The 16,233-nt window shown below is 41.2% G+C and overlaps 1 protein-coding gene across 7 annotated transcripts in view; it reads right to left on the reverse strand.

Moving 5' to 3' along the window:
- LOC148411848 (uncharacterized) overlaps positions 1–16,233 on the reverse strand; it is a 233,151-nt gene that overhangs the window by 136,251 nt on the left and 80,667 nt on the right. For all 7 annotated transcript variants that reach the window (XM_088434194.1, XM_088434192.1, XM_088434196.1 and 4 more), the window contains exon 7: positions 5,487–5,580. In XM_088434194.1, coding sequence (XP_088290320.1) covers positions 5,487–5,580 — 94 coding nt within the window. The remainder of the gene's footprint in view (positions 1–5,486; positions 5,581–16,233) is intronic.

The following is a 16,233-nucleotide window of genomic DNA, read 5'->3' on the forward strand; positions in this document are numbered from 1 at the left end:
AACTCAGGGTTTAATCTCTGTCCTTCACATCTAAGACAAAAAAAAAAAAAAAACGCAGCCCAGAACAGTAAAGAGGTCATAAAGCCATCATGCCAAAAAGAGGGCGACACCTCCCCACTATGATTAAAACAATAAATCTGATTAGGCTTCTCTTTCTGCATTTTTTTTGAACCTTTTACAAGAACCCCACCTTCGTGCGTGCACCCTCAAAAGCCATCTTATTTCATTTGTCTCCCCAGGTGTGCCAGTGCTGCACGTGAAACCCAATAGTAGATTAAAGTGCCAAAGCCCTGAGAGGAAAAATGCTTTTAGGAACCTTTAAAAGTGTGTTTAACGGTGTGTTTTTAGGGCACACTAAAACCAACACGCAACACCACATGGTCAAGACGGAGACTTGGAGCGTCCTAGTGAGGATGATGGGAGGGGGGGGGGGGGGCTGCCTCCATCTTGACACTCAGTCTGGACTGGGTCAGTTTCTCATGAAAACCCTGGTCCAAAGATACATTATTAGGGTTAAGGTTATGGTTAGGGTTAGGGTTAAGGTTCGCCGTATTTCCACCTCCTGTACCATACTGTAATATTTTCCCCGACTGATTTCAGATCCAAGGGCGAAGAAAACCTTTTAATTCCCGTCCAGTGCGAGCCGGCCCCCACCGGGGTGCCGGTGACCCCTTCATACACGTGCTTGTAAAAGCAGCCACAGGGGGTCCCATCAAGTGAAGAAATGGAAGCCATGTGACACAAGACAGTGCCTATAAATATGCCGGAGATCACAGGGGCACTTAATGCAGGGGTGGGCAGACGCCTTTTTACCAGTGCGTCTACAACATCTTAAAAAGGTTCTGTCGTGTCATATGAAACCAATAAAAAAAAAAAGAAGAAGAAAAAAAACGAATACTTCCTCCCTGATGGGGGAAAAAAAAAAGACTCTTTAAAGTCACGCTGGCGTCACATTCTTTTGTTGTTGTTGTGGTGATTTATTCACCTTTCCACCTTTATCTGGCGCTCCCCGGCGAAGGGTGGGCGGGGCCTTTTTGGAAGGAACTGGCTGCTGATTCATGATCCGAGTGGATGAGGTCAAAAGCAAATGGGAGGAGGGCAAATTTGTTGCACTGTTTAAGCAATTATTCTCAAACGCGCTGACTACAACACCTGCACCAATAATACTAACAGCTTTAAATGAAACCTGCCCGCTTTTTGGTCACAAACTGCTTATTATTGCAGCTGCGGTTTGCGGAACCACGCAAAATCGTGTAAATTGTTTCAGGTATTTTACACTTTGAACCCTCTTGGGTTATTTTCTTCCACGTCATTTTTGCACGATTTTAACAAAGGAATGGCACGCTGCTTGTTGAACTTTCGCATGTTGTCACTACCTGGGTGAAATTTCAGCTCCCTGATGTCATCTTTCAACGATGCTGTGAAATGCTTTAGATGTAAAAGATTGGATAAAATACTGCACAAACTGCTACATAAATATAATTTCCTTACACTGTATTTAAATACAATATGTATGTATAATTCTACACATATCTAAATATATATAGCGATATCTACATATATCTATGCCAAAGAATTACAAATTTTCACCAATGTATTAGAAGATTTTCATTATTATTTTTAACTAACTATTTTCTATGAGGTGTCACATTAAATGTGTGTTATTTTTAGGGCTCAAAAATCTGGAGAATACATTTTTAAACAAATTCTTTAAAGCATTAAATTTAAAAAAAAAACAAAAAAAAAAACTCTGTTTGATTTACTTCCTGTCCCGGTCTATAAAAATAAACAATTACAGTGCTACCGATACCCAGAAATCTTATGTAATATTTGTTGTATTTTACAAAGAATAATAACAGTCAAAGGCAATTACAAAAAAATCCTCAATTCAAAACATACTTAATTATTTTAAATTCAAGCCAATATTTTACTCAAGTACAAGCTTTGTTGGAAATAGTAAAAGTAGAGAAACATGATTTATCATTACATTTAATTTTAATTTCCTGGTTGTCATGCCATAGAAAAAAAAAGCCCAAACTTAATCATTTAAGTAAAATACTAGAACAAAACGTCATACTCTCAAAAAACGTCATACTTTTACTTTTACTCGTCATACTTTTTTTTTCCACTTTGACCACTTACAAAGCCATCAAACCTAATAAACATATATATGTGTGTTAGTGTGTGTGGGCATAATGTGTATATATATATATATATATATATATATATATATATATATATATATATATATATATATATATATATTAGTGACGTGAATCTTTTAAATCAATTCATTAAATACGTTTAAAACAGCATGATTTGGTATCTCATATCTTCAAATTCCAAAGTGATTATCTGATACAAATCCATTTTTGTTCCACCCGCCATCTTCGCCGTGTCTCAACAAGTGTCGGGGCGGCAAGAAAACCGAATCCCGCAACAAAGCGGCGGCGGTGGACTCGCAGCTAAAACGCCTCGTCGTTTTCTCGCCTTAAAAGTCACGTGACCTAACCGGCTTCGAAAAAACCACGGAAAGCGGGCGGTACGGCGGCGGCCCCCGCTTCCGAGCTGGGCCCTGCGTCCGGCAGACGTTTGAAAAATAAATAAATAAAAAGCCTTTAATCGGGCGGCGGGCCGCTAATGAAGACGGGCCGGCGGCGGGGACGGAGAGAGGAGAAGCAAAAGAGGAAGGCAATCTCTGGAAATGATTACAGACTCATTTCCTTGTTTATCCTGCCTTTGAAAAGAGAAGGAGTGGGCCCCCTCCTCCCGCGGACCCTCCATCCCAATAGGCCCTCCACTTATTGTGTCAAAATCACCGCCTGCCCCCCCGCACCCTCAACTCCCATCGACAGCACCCGCCAGAAGCGCCCATTGGTCCGCCCTTAATCACTCTGGCTCCGAGCTCTTTCACTTTTGCCCTCGCGCTTTGGAAGATTTGTTTCACTCTTTCACTCAACTATTTCGCTCTCCGCCATTGTGGAGTCGAGGGTCCCACTTGTAAACAATTTCCCCCCCCCGCCGCCGGATCAAGCCGGGTCCCCCCCGTCCCCTTTCACAGAGGGGCTCCGGCCCGTCCCGGCCGGGCCCTTGTCTGCCTCAAGTGGCCGAGCCGGCTGGGCTCGGGGTTAATGGCTGGAAATCTCCAACTAACCTCTCCAGCAGCTGGCTCCGAGAAGCCCCTTTCTCATTTTGGCCCCTTCCCCCCTCTGCCGACCCCGATTTTTTTTTTTTCTTCCGACACAAATCTGGTTTTTCCTCCATGGCGGCTCAAGGCCGGAAGAAAACCGAGGAGCGTAAGTGAAAACGGGGCTGTAAAGCTCTTGTCTCCCCCCTCGCCACGCCTCCCACTCCTCTCTACGCTTAAAAAAAAAAAGAAGAAGAAGAAGAAAAGAAACCTCCATTGGACATGTCTTTCATTTTCAAACACGGGTTCAAAGGAGACTCGGGTCCTTTTGTGAGAGCCGGAGGGTGGAACGAGGTCCAATTCCAAACGGCTTCTTAATCTATTCCGCGCGGACTTTCCGCGGCCTAATCAAGGCGAATCTTCACGAGCTGTTTCCAGTCCTCAAGTGCTCCCAAGTAGCGCTGGAGTGGAGGCCGCCGGCCCGCGGCTGAATCCCGTCGGACGCCGGCAAACACATAAATGGAAGGTCAACAGCCCCGCCGGATTTATAAGAGAAAGGGTTTAATCATTAACACAACAATGTATTAGCGGAAACCGCCTGCACTATTTTTTTGCACGGTGGAATAAAAGCCACTTTCACCACTGAATCTGTTGCGCCCGTTTTTCTAGCCAACCCTTCTCTGTACCTCGGATGGCTCTTATTAAAATTGCAAACATGGCTATTGTTTCAGAAGTCCATTAGAGAGCCCAAATACATATTATATATATATATATATATATATATATATATATATATATATATATATATACATACACACACATCATTGGAAAAGCAGACCTAGTAGGGTAACTCCAATGACTCAAATGTTACAGACCAACAACCAATCAGTAAATGCGAAAAAAAAAAAGAAAACAATCTGTATTTCATTTTCACAGTTTTCCCTCTCGCAACCTTGAAGTCATCCATCGGAACACCGTGTGTTTCGGGAAACGTTCCGAGCGCGCAAAGTGACTGGGCGAAAAAAGTGAAGTGTGACACCCCCAGATGCCCCGAAGAGACAGGTGACAAGCTCCCATCATGCCTCATCTCGCCTTTGTCGGGCTGGTGACACACTTCATTTGGCCTGGCAAGGAAACGTTTAACCTAAGACGAGGCTAGAGAGCAGGCCAACTCACACACAAACACTAATATATATATATATATATATATATATATATATATATATATATATATATATATATATATATATATATATATATATATATATATATATATTGTTATATATTATATATATATTGTATATATTGTGTATCAATATTGCTTGTGGTATCTGTACTTGGTATCGGTGATTACGTTAGTTTAATACTCATTCTGGTACCAGTCTGAAAAGTAAAAACATGAACATCCTTCCCTGCCCACAAACACACACACTCACGGAAAGCATGTAGTCACAACTAATATACATTATAGTGTATATTGGGGTTGCAATGGATCAATTAAACTGTCGATTATTTTGTCGATGGATCGGAAAAAAAGTTCTGATTTTCATTTGCATATATATATAACAAGACATTCTATTAAATTGACCGAAATGCAGAATTGCAGAACATGGTAAGCAAATGAATTCGGACTCTGTTACTGATTTTGACCCTAATGTTAGAAAAAGGGCAAAAACCGTTTTCTAAATTATAACAAAATTATTAATTATTAAGTGTTTTATTGAGCTTTAAGACAAATATAATAATTTCTGCTCTGTGGACGATTACGTAAAACAGGCAAAATCTACTTATGAGTGTATATATTAGTGTATGTATACATATATATGTGTATGTGTATGTATATATATATATATATATATATATATATATATATATATGTGTATGTATATATATGTGTATGTATATATATATATATATATATATATATATATATATATATATATATATATATATATATATATATATATATATATATATATATATACAGCATATGTAATATCTCAGATTCCTCACTGAATATTCAAATGAACGTTTGAATAAATCCAAAAATGTAAAATGATTTATAACATTTTTGCTCCTGGTGTAAACATACCCCTTAACATGCCCCCCCCCCCCCCCCCCCCCCCCCCCCCCCCACACACACACACACACACACACACACTAAAAAAAATATGCACTGGCTTCAAGCATCAAAGTGATAATATCCACAAACAGCAAGCAAGCCAAAATTAAATATGTATACACACACGTACACGCGCACACACAGGCAGGTGGTCCCAGGCCATGAGCACCGATGAAGAAGATGTTGTCCGACATGCCCCGAAAGAAAGAATTTGCTGCCGTCCTTCATCACACCTACCTGTTTTCTTCACACATGGCTTCCTCCTCCTTTCCCCTCTTTTCTGGGGCAGCGCGAGACGCCTTCAAGCGTCCTTCCGCCGCCCTCTTCCCACCTGCAAAACAAAAACAAACGTCCCTCCTTAATCTTGTCCTCCAACCAAAAACAACCCCCCCTCCCCCCTCCCCCTCCCCATCAGCGCTGTCCAGCTTTTCACTTACAATTAGCTTTGCGGCCCTTCGCACTCGTCAACTGTCGCGAGTTTAGCACCCAGTCATGAGGGGCCTTGACAGATTAAGCTAAGGCGCCCTGACACCACTGGTGTGAAAGAAGATTCTAATTCCGGATAATTAGCTGACGAGAGCATGGGAAGGGGTTGGGGGGCAGTGACGTGCGGGTGGGGGGGAGGCAAAGTGTGCTAAGCACTTTTGGGCAGCTCAGAAGCTCTTCTTCTCTTTTGTTGCCCATCAAGAGTTTTCAAAGAAAATTCCAGAGAGTTGAGTACTATATTGACATACTTTGCAAATTTAAAGGAAAGTTTAAGGTTTGGTAGTAACAGTTTTTGTATGATGGTCATTTTGAGTTACTATTGAAACTATTGAGTGTGTGTGTGTGTGTGTGTGTGTGTGTGTGTGGGGGGGGGTTATTGCCTCAAAACAGGCAAAAACAAAACAAAAACACAGACAGAGTATTAACTAAAACAACAAACCTCACGAAAAATGTAATAAATGATCAAATATGTAAAATAGATGAGAGAAAAATAAACAAACCGTATACATAGAGTACACTAAATGAAAAAAAACAGTATAACACATAAAAAATAAATAAACAAATGGAATAACATTAACTCGGTGGTTGTTTTTTTTTAACCTGCGATCTTAAAAAAAACTCAATATTTGGGTTAATTTGACCCTACCTTCAGGGTTTTTGATTAAAATAAACAAAAAAGTCAACCTCAAAACCTGGCTCAGTTGGTTAAAAAAAAAAAATCTAAATTGGGTCAAATTGACCCAAATATTGGGTTGATCCCTTTGACCAATAATTGGGTTATTTTTAACCCAACTGTTTCTGGTGTATGTCACTTCATTCCATTTATTTTTCACCATTTGTTTTTGTTTATTATAAGTATGACTTTGGTAGTTTTTTTTTCATTAATTGTAATTTATCATACTTTTTTCATGTTTGTTTAATGTAACTTCTCACAGTTAATCAGTGGAAAAAAAAACAAAAGAACACAGGAAAATATAATACGTAAAAACAAAAGTATAATAAACAAAATCAATGAAAAAACAGACATAGTATAATGACGGGAAAAAAACTGAAAAAACAGAAATACAGTATAATAAACAAAAAACAAATGAAAAACTAATAGAACATTTATAATAAACAAAAACAAAAACAAAAAACCCTAAACCCTAACCCTAACCCTAACCCCCCCAATGAACAAGGAAACACTAAAATTTCCTAACACACATTTCCGAAATCTAAAATCCATCTAAAGACAGACTCTCTCAAAGGTTTTCATGGGGGGGAGAGTGTGTGTTATCAAGCACACAACACACACGCACGGCCTGTGCGTGTGGACAATGTGGAACTTCTTAATCGCGTCATTAACACAACATAAAGCGGGCCGAGCCTTTAGAAGGCGGGACGCGCCCCGCGGGCACAAAGATCGTCATCGCGCAAACACACAATGCTGAAAAGAAACGGACGCTACGGGCAGGTGCAACTCCAAAGCCAAATTAAAGCGCCGGTCGCGATCTATAGTCCGCGCTACGGTTTCGGGCGTGAAACACACGATGTGTGCTTTTGTGCGCGTATGTTAAACCCAGAGCACACACCTTGTAATGGCCGAGCCGCCAGCACCTGCGCCGACACAAAGACGCAAATGCGTCCCGTGTTTACACGTTCGTCCGACCTGCTGATACACGTTACCGTTCAGACTTTTACTTTTAAGTCTCATCGCCGTGTTTACACTCGGTGCACGTATTGGCGCTGATTCGTTTTTGTTTTTATTAGTTTGCTAGCTTGACTTACATTTGTTGCATCTTACGATTTTTGTTGTTGTTACGAGTCAGTTTGCTCGTTTACTTTGTGAGATGGAGAAATACGTTTTTTTTTTTTACCAGCAAAATATGAATATTAAAGTGGTCAAAATTAGAAAACATATTACGCAAGTTCGTGTTACGCAAATTCAAATTTTTGCAGCCGGGTCATAAATTGCGTCATCGCCACGGAAACCGTGAGTCAGAGAAATCTATAAAGAAGTCTAAGACAAGCCCAAACGCTATCCTGTAAAATAGTCAACTCAGACCAGCTAGGATTGACTTTTTTTTTTGCTCGTGAGGGACAACTGAGCTCACACTCGCGTTCGCTTCAGGGCTGTCAGAGCTCCGCCCTCACGTTTGCTTTTTATTCAATTCAGCAATTGAATTGAATGATACAAGACTTGAGGAAAAACCCCAACAGAAGATAGGCCGGTGCCTCTGCTCTACTCCAACCGCTGGGGAAAGTTCCAGTTCACACTTTTCCGCGTCAACGGCTTTATCTAAGCAATGGGATGAGATGGACAAAGACTTCATAGATGGATTTTAGTACATGCTGTTCTAACAGGAAATAAACACAACGCTAACAACTTGATGTATGATTTCTTTCACACAACAGCTGAACTACTGCACATTTGAGTCATTTTTGAAGAATCCGCGGGTGCCGTAGTGGCTACGGACTTACACGTACGCGCAGTACAGTACACGGTCAAATATGTCCTCTTACATTGACACATGGATAAATACAGTACATGATTGTGCAGACATGCAGATACAAAAGCACATACACACACAGTGCCTGCTTGTCTTGGAGGTAGTCTTGACTTAATGTGGGCTTAACGCAGTGTGACACGTGTGATGTCACATTCTTTGCACCACCGGCTGCGTTGTTAATGGCCATTAGAGGCTTCGGAGAAGCTCTGATTGGCGTGGCCGCACAATGCGACCCAACGTGCGCGCTTACATGCGGCACCGACGTATCGCTTCGAAATTTGAGCGGTATATCGTTTTGCAAATCCAGGAATGTCAAATCTGCCTCACGCGAGCGCCTGATGGATTCCTCCGCCCACCCGCCATATCAACACATTTAGCCGGTTAACCATCCATGCGTGTCTATATATCGTCGGGCTGCGACCCCGACAGTTAAGCCCGGCGCCGGGGCCCCCGCGTGTGTGCGGATCGGGCCCATCCAACCATAGCCAAGGTGGGCCCCAGCCAGTGGCGTGAGCCAGACACAACGGGCAGGAGAGCCGCTTTTGAAATGATATCTATTACTGTTAGTGACAGCGGTCCCGCAACGCCCGCCTTGACGCTGCCGCGGACTGACAAGCTGAGCAGAGTGACGCTGATGGCGGCGGGCACAAATCACAATCGCTTTACTGCATCGGCGCCGCCGCGCTCTTCCTTAACCCTGGCCCCAAACCTCTGCACTCCCGCAAAAAACTTCAAACTCTGAGAGGTGGGAAGGAAAGAAAGTACAGAAAAAATGCGGCGAGCGCAATAGGAAAGGGAACCAACATTTTCATGGTATTCACGAAGGCGTCGTCTGCACCGGCGGTGTCAAACATATGGCGGGCGGGCCGGAAAGAGGTTCGACCCGGCCGGTGAAATGTTTTTCGAATCATCACGACACCTGAGCCGTTCACGCTAGCGATGTCATTCCGACAGATGATCAAATCGGAGAGGCGGAGCTTTGTGTCGATACCACACACACTACGGAGCTTGCACGTTTTCAAGAGGTGGTAAAGGGTTAGGGATAATTGCCCCCCCAAAAAGTTTATTAAGTTATACGATTTTACCTGTTTGTAAGAACCACTGTGCTAAACGTTCACGGGTATTTTCCTTTCTTCTAACGGAGGTATACATGAACCACAGCTTTCATGATAGCTCCGCCCCCTCAAAACAGGCTAATTTCCAAGGCAAAACAAAAAGCATGTTTTCCCAATCCGTTTTCAAATAATTGCGTCAAACACCAGCGTCTCCTCATTCCTCACTCCGTTCTCATCTCGCACGTGACGGGACGAGGATTTGCCGTAAGGCTGGGCTTTCCGCGCAGGGGAAGCGAAAACAGACGGCCAGATTTCATCCTGAGAACCAGAGCAAAGTTGCTCATATGGTGAGAAGGAAGCGCGCCACTGCAGAGAAAACTGCTTAATCCCGTATGTGTTGACATTTCTAGCCTTTGGAATACTGCTCATTTCCACCTAGAACTGAAAACATCTTACAGTGCAGGAAATTAAGGCTGATCCCGTCTAATACGCCGCCTTAACTTTACATATCCGCTCGGGAATCCGCTTGAAAACTTTGCAATTATTGGGCAAAAAAGTCATGTTTTACACAAACCTGGATAGCAGGATAAAGTGCTAGACAAATGAGATATTGCTTTTGGTGTAAGTGGCCTTCACTAGGAGCTAAAACATGAAGAACATTTGTGTTTTCATTTTTACAAAATGCTAGGACATTATCTTAAAAAAAAAACACGCAGAAAATAAAATAAAAGCCAGATGGTGGTAAGAAATAATACTTCTGTTTAATAAAAAAAATCAGCGGGCAAAGTTTTCCGGCCGGATTTAAATGTTCCTACGGTTCAAGCCCATCTCTGGTGTTCAGGAAGTGTGCTCCACAGTTGAGAAGAATACAAATAGATTGCCGCTAGCTTAATTTTAGTTCTGGTTCTGGAAACACTCAAGCTTGCACCCAACAACCGGACAAGACTGGAAGCCTCAAAGGGAAACTGAATATAATTTTGTCATTCAGAGTAGAAGATACTTTTACTCTGGGGGACTTTCAAAAATTGTTTTAGCAATTTTTCATAGAAGATAAACAATATATGCTTTACTGTTTCGGTAAAAATATTCGGATAAAAAACAGCTAAACACTATGCAGTGGTTCTCATAGAAAAGGTATATATTTTTTTTTTTTTATATATACGAATTATATATTTTGATGCTTCATGATGCTTCATGAAGCTTCATTTTCCCATCACTACGATGAATCAAAATTATGAAGTCAACTTTGGGTAAAAGTGACCCATTCTTCTAAAAATACATAGCTGCTCAATGAGTGTGTTAGAAAAACAACCCCTTTTGTTTGGGTTTGTTAGCATTAGCATGTCAGGGATATTTTGACGCTTCATGAAGCTTCATATCCCCATCACTATGACGGATCAATATTATGAACTCAACTTTGAGGAAACGTAACCCATTCTTCTAAAAATCCATAGCTCCCCAACGAACGCGTTAGAAAAACAACTCAACTTATTTTTCGGCGCGTTAGCATTAGCACGCCCGTGATATTTTCCATGATACGTTAGCATTAAGCTTTGTTATACATCTGGCTTGGCTATAACCTTCAAACGAGTCCGGCATTCAACAGTTTGAATTCTTTTACGTGCCAAACGGCACCACTGTCCAACACATATTTTACCGCCCGCCGACACCCGGCCAGACTCGAATGATGGATACATCATGGCCGTCCGAGCACGGAAGCACCAGCAGCGCGCGGCTCGGCGGCGGGAGAAAGGAGAGGTAGTGGCGCCCGTTGAGCTGAAAGGCCCCCGGCCACCATGCCAGCACGATCTCTTCAGCACTTTGGGACCCCCCGTCGCTCGCCGCATCCTCGCCTCTCCCGCCCGCCCGCCTCGCCGCTACCCGCGTTTATTTCTGTCAGCTTCCATATTCTCGTCCTCACGGCGCGTTTGCCCCTTCTCGCAAGACATTTCTAGTCCGTGCGGAGAGGCGCGGGCACCCCCGGAAAGATGGTAAACAGGCACACCAGTTTCTGCGGGGCGGGCTCCGCCGTGGCACCCGGGGCCCGGGGACACGCGGGATTCAGACGCTCTCCTTATCTTTATTCTCTACAGGGACGATCAGCGGGGCTGTTAAGGCCCTGGTGTGACACCGCCTGTCCCGAGCGATACGGCGACGCGGGCACCCGGCGCTCCCCCCCGAAGTGCTACGGCCTCCATATGCACACATCACTACAATGAGGGTCCTTCGGTGACGGCCCCGGCTTTCCTGATATCCGCGATATTATCTGGAAAGATTTTTGCCAGTGGAGAGCAACAAAAGGTCAGAGGAGCGTTTGCTGATGGTGACCGTGATAAACACAATGGGCCCCGGCGCCAAGACCCGGTAGCGGTTGTCATGGAACACGGCGCGCGATGCTAACCGCTGTCGGAGGAATGATGTCATTTTATCGAGATTAATAAAAACGGATTATGAGGACAGGGCCGAGTGGTGAAACATAAAGTAGCGTTTCATTGATTTCTTTTTGTGTTAATGCAATTCTTTATATTCCTTGAAGAACAAGGAGAATAAAACCTCTATAGAGGTTATTTACTGTTAAAATAGGATGTGTGGTACAATTTCCAGACGGAACAAATGGGCTATGTATCAATAGTGGAACCGGGAAGACAAAGCCAGAAGCCTTCCGTGTCTGATTCGTGAATAAACTTTGGAACGACCGTATTTTTCAGATTATAAGGCGCACTGGTATATAAGCCGCAGCAGGAAAATATGAGCATAAAATGATTTTTGTCACAGATAAGATGCACTGGTATATATGCTGCAGCAGGAAAATATGAGCAAAAAAAAAAAAAAAAAGATCTTTGTCACAGATAAGCCGCACTGGAATATAAGCCGCAGGCAATAACATCAGATCTTTACGCAAAAAGATGGATATCTGTTAGTTAAATAGCAGTTCAAAATCGAAATCAATACTGTACTTCAATAGCATCTTTTTTAGGTCTCATTTGTTTGATAGTTTATTTTAGTGAATATAACACATTCTACATAATTCGTATACAATTATCAATACATAAATAAAATTGCATATACTGTGTACTGTATATAAAATTTACACATCACAAATTTACCCCAAATTACCCATTCTCTTATTAAATTCAGACCTATTCATTTTTTTTAAATAATTTATTGTTTTAACTCTTTTTGAGCACAGCTATTGATTCACATCTTTTCAGTTCTATTTGATAGTCGTTCCATAAATTGACACCTCAAACAGATACACACATTTGCTTGCTGGTGGCTAACAAAAAAATAAAAAATACAAACCCTAGATAAGCCGCACTGGACTATAGGCCGCAGGGCTCAAAACATGAGGAAAACATCACGGATTATAGTCCGAAAAATACGGTATATTATATGCAACAACTGACACCTCGAACAGATACACATTTGCTTGCTGGTGGCTAACAAAACAAAACAAAAAAAAAACCTAGATAAACCGCACTGGACTATAAGACGCAGGGCTAAAAACATGAGGAAAACGTCACGGATTATAATCTGAAAAATACAATATATTATATCCAACGATTGACACCTCGAACAGACACACACATTTGCTTGCCGGTGGCTAGCAAAAAAAAATTAAACAAAAAAACTCACAGGTAAGCCGCACTGGACTATAAGACGCAGGGCTCAAAACATGAGGAAAACATCACGGATTATAGTCCGAAAAATACGGTATATTATATGCAACAATTGACACCTCGAACAGATACACATTTGCTTGCTGGTGGCTAACAAAACAAAACAAAAAAAAAACCTAGATAAACTGCACTGGACTATAAGACGCAGGGCTAAAAACATGAGGAAAACGTCACGGATTATAATCTGAAAAATACAATATATTATATCCAACGATTGACACCTCGAACAGACACACACATTTGCTTGCCGGTGGCTAGCAAAAAAAAATTAAACAAAAAAACTCACAGGTAAGCCGCACTGGACTATAAGACGCAGGGCTCAAAACATGAGGAAAACATCACGGATTATAGTCCGAAAAATACGGTATATTATATGCAACAATTGACACCTCGAACAGATACACATTTGCTTGCTGGTGGCTAACAAAACAAAACAAAAAAAAAACCTAGATAAACTGCACTGGACTATAAGACGCAGGGCTCAAAACATGAGGAAAAATTCGCGGATTATAGTCCAAAAAATACGATATAATATATCGCACAGACACACACATTTGCTTGCCGGTGGCTAGCAAAAAAAAATCTAACAAACAGAAAAACTCACAGATAAGCCGCACTGGACTATAAACCGCAGAGCTCAAAACATGAGGAAAAAGTCCGAAAAATACAGTACATTTGTAGCAGTATCTTTGGCTGTATTTTATGTCCGACAGTACGACCAAGAACCCGCTTCTGTTATATAGCACCAAATTGCGGGAACCCTGTTAAAATCTCACGTACCCCCATTTGAGAACGGCCGGTTTAAAGGCTCCACCACACACACTTTTGCAGCTGTCACTGTACAAAAAGCGTGACACGGCGCCATCAATACTAACACAATAATCACAATAATTAATCTCGCATCTGAATCCATTTGATCTTATCCACCCCCCGCCTTCCCGGCGGATGGTATATTCCAGTCTAAGCCTGACTTCCTGCCGTCTGCGCAGCATGCTGATGGTCCTCTGACGGACAATGTGGAGCCAGCCGTTGCATCTATCTGCACTCTAATGAGATCAGCGGGTGGGGGGGTGGGGGGGGGGGGGGTGATAGCTGACATTCTTGTAGCTTCTCGAGACGCATGCTAGTGGGGGTAAAGGCTACATAACGAGCCAGCCCACGGTGCGTATAGCTTAGCGCAGATAATTGAGTCTGCTACAAGATGCAACCGATGTGACGCAGCGTCTGCGTTGGTCACAGATGGATATTAAAAGTTGAAAGCGTAAAGGGAGTTTGTTTGTGTTCAATTAAAGTGTACTTTCAAGGGATTGTGTCATCATTTGGAGACGGCTTTGTTTGGCCATATTGCAATTACGTGCAGGTTACAGGTGTGCGAGGTGAGGGAAAGTCCTACGTTGCCTTGGCGAGATATACTCTGACCTTGCGGAATTTGTAATATGTCGTCGTCCAATATAAAATATAAGCGCTGGCGCCTCGCGATATGAGTGACCTGGCCTGAAGGTTTTTCAAGATACAAGACTTTTTTTTTTTTTTTTTTTTTAATTGCGACACCAATTAATCAACGACTACCGTATTGTTCAGATTATAAGGGGCACCGAATTATAAAGCATAGTCTTATTGAAAAGGTATATTTTGGGAAATGTTCATATATTGGAGCGCACTGTCTTATATGACACGTGAAAGAAAAAAAACAAAACAAAAAAACAAACAATCAAGCTAATGAATCAAACCGTATTCAACTTAAATTTGACATCCATACATAAGGCACACCTGTTAAGGTACACTGTCAATTTTTGAAACATTTTAAGTCTTCTTTATATTCCAAAAAGTACGGTAATGGAATATCAGATTAATAGATAACAATTTTTGATATGGTTTTGAGACCCAGGGAAATTTAAAATTCTCAAAATTTCAGCCTTTCTTGTGTAATTACGCTCCTATTTCTGATGTCCTCCACTTAAGCAGACTTATATTTTTGTGTTGAATGAGAAGAAATCTTCTGTTTTGCTTTGGAAGAAAAATATTCATATTTTTGGCCTTTTTTACATTATATCAATCTAACTGGTTTTTAATTGATAATCTGTTTTTGTATAAATTAACTTTTTTTTATTTTCTCAAATTGACAGTAATCCAAACATTAATTGATGATTTAATGAATTGTTAGTTGCAGCCTCAACGTAAAATACAAAAAAAAAAAAAAACAGAGCATTGCCTTTTTTAAAGTGATTTTAGCCTAATGCTAACCTATAATAGGAAAAGCCATAGACTGGCTAGCGAATAGCACTGGTAGCAAGGCAATCAAACCCATTTTAACCCTCTCTGCTTCAAATTAAGTAAGTAATGTTTTTAGAATGCATTGTTTTTGTTTTTTTTTTTAGTTTTTTTACTTCTGAACTGAAAAAAATGGATCATAAAACATTAATGTGAAATATTTCAGGGATTCTTAATTCATTGTCGCAAATCTGCATCGCCTGACTGGAGAGGGTTGAGCAAAAGATGTTTGAATGCAATTTATCGAGCAAGAAAAAATGTTTCCAGATAATAAGCATTTTTAGATTATCTGTGACATGCATACATTCTTTATCATCGGTGAAGAACAAAAATATTATTGTGGCTTAAGGAAAAACAAGGAGCAGCTCGATACTACTACATACTTTTTTGACTTTCAATTATATAAATAGTTGTACTTTTCTTATTATTGGAATTTGACTGTTTTTTGTAGGCTAGAAAAGTAATACTTGGTCACAAAACAAGTTCTAATTATTAATCATATAATTCAGTGGAAATAACTGCCAACTCGCAACAATATTCAACTCATTCACTGCCATTGACGACTATAGACGTCAAAGATCCGTTTTACGGGACATTACTGGATATAGGTCAAAAAATCCATTTTAAACAGCATTCGATTAGTACTGCTTTGAAAGTTGTGAATAAAAATAATGCATATTTTCACTGATCTGACTATAGCATACACGTGTGGTCATAACGTTGCAGTGGCTTTTTTGCGCCATGCCAAGTCCACCGTATGTAGCGCATATCAGTGTTTTGTGCTGTTTATGTCGGTTCTCATCACCAAAGTGCTCGGCATGTGTTATCGAAAGATCACAGTTTAGGTTTGAAGAAGCATTTTTGTTAAGAGTTTGCAGCTGCAACATCTGACAAAAGAGCGGTCCAGGCTAACAGCTGGGATCAAACAACTGCCTCCCCAGCATTTTTTTTTTCGTTGTTATTGAAACTTGCGTCACCTACAACTTGTTTTCAACGATTCGTT

This window comes from Hippichthys cyanospilos, chromosome 15, assembly GCF_059441005.1.
Source record: "Hippichthys cyanospilos isolate Australia breed blue-spotted pipefish chromosome 15, RoL_Hcya_1.0, whole genome shotgun sequence".
Classification (NCBI taxonomy): Eukaryota; Metazoa; Chordata; class Actinopteri; order Syngnathiformes; family Syngnathidae; genus Hippichthys; species Hippichthys cyanospilos.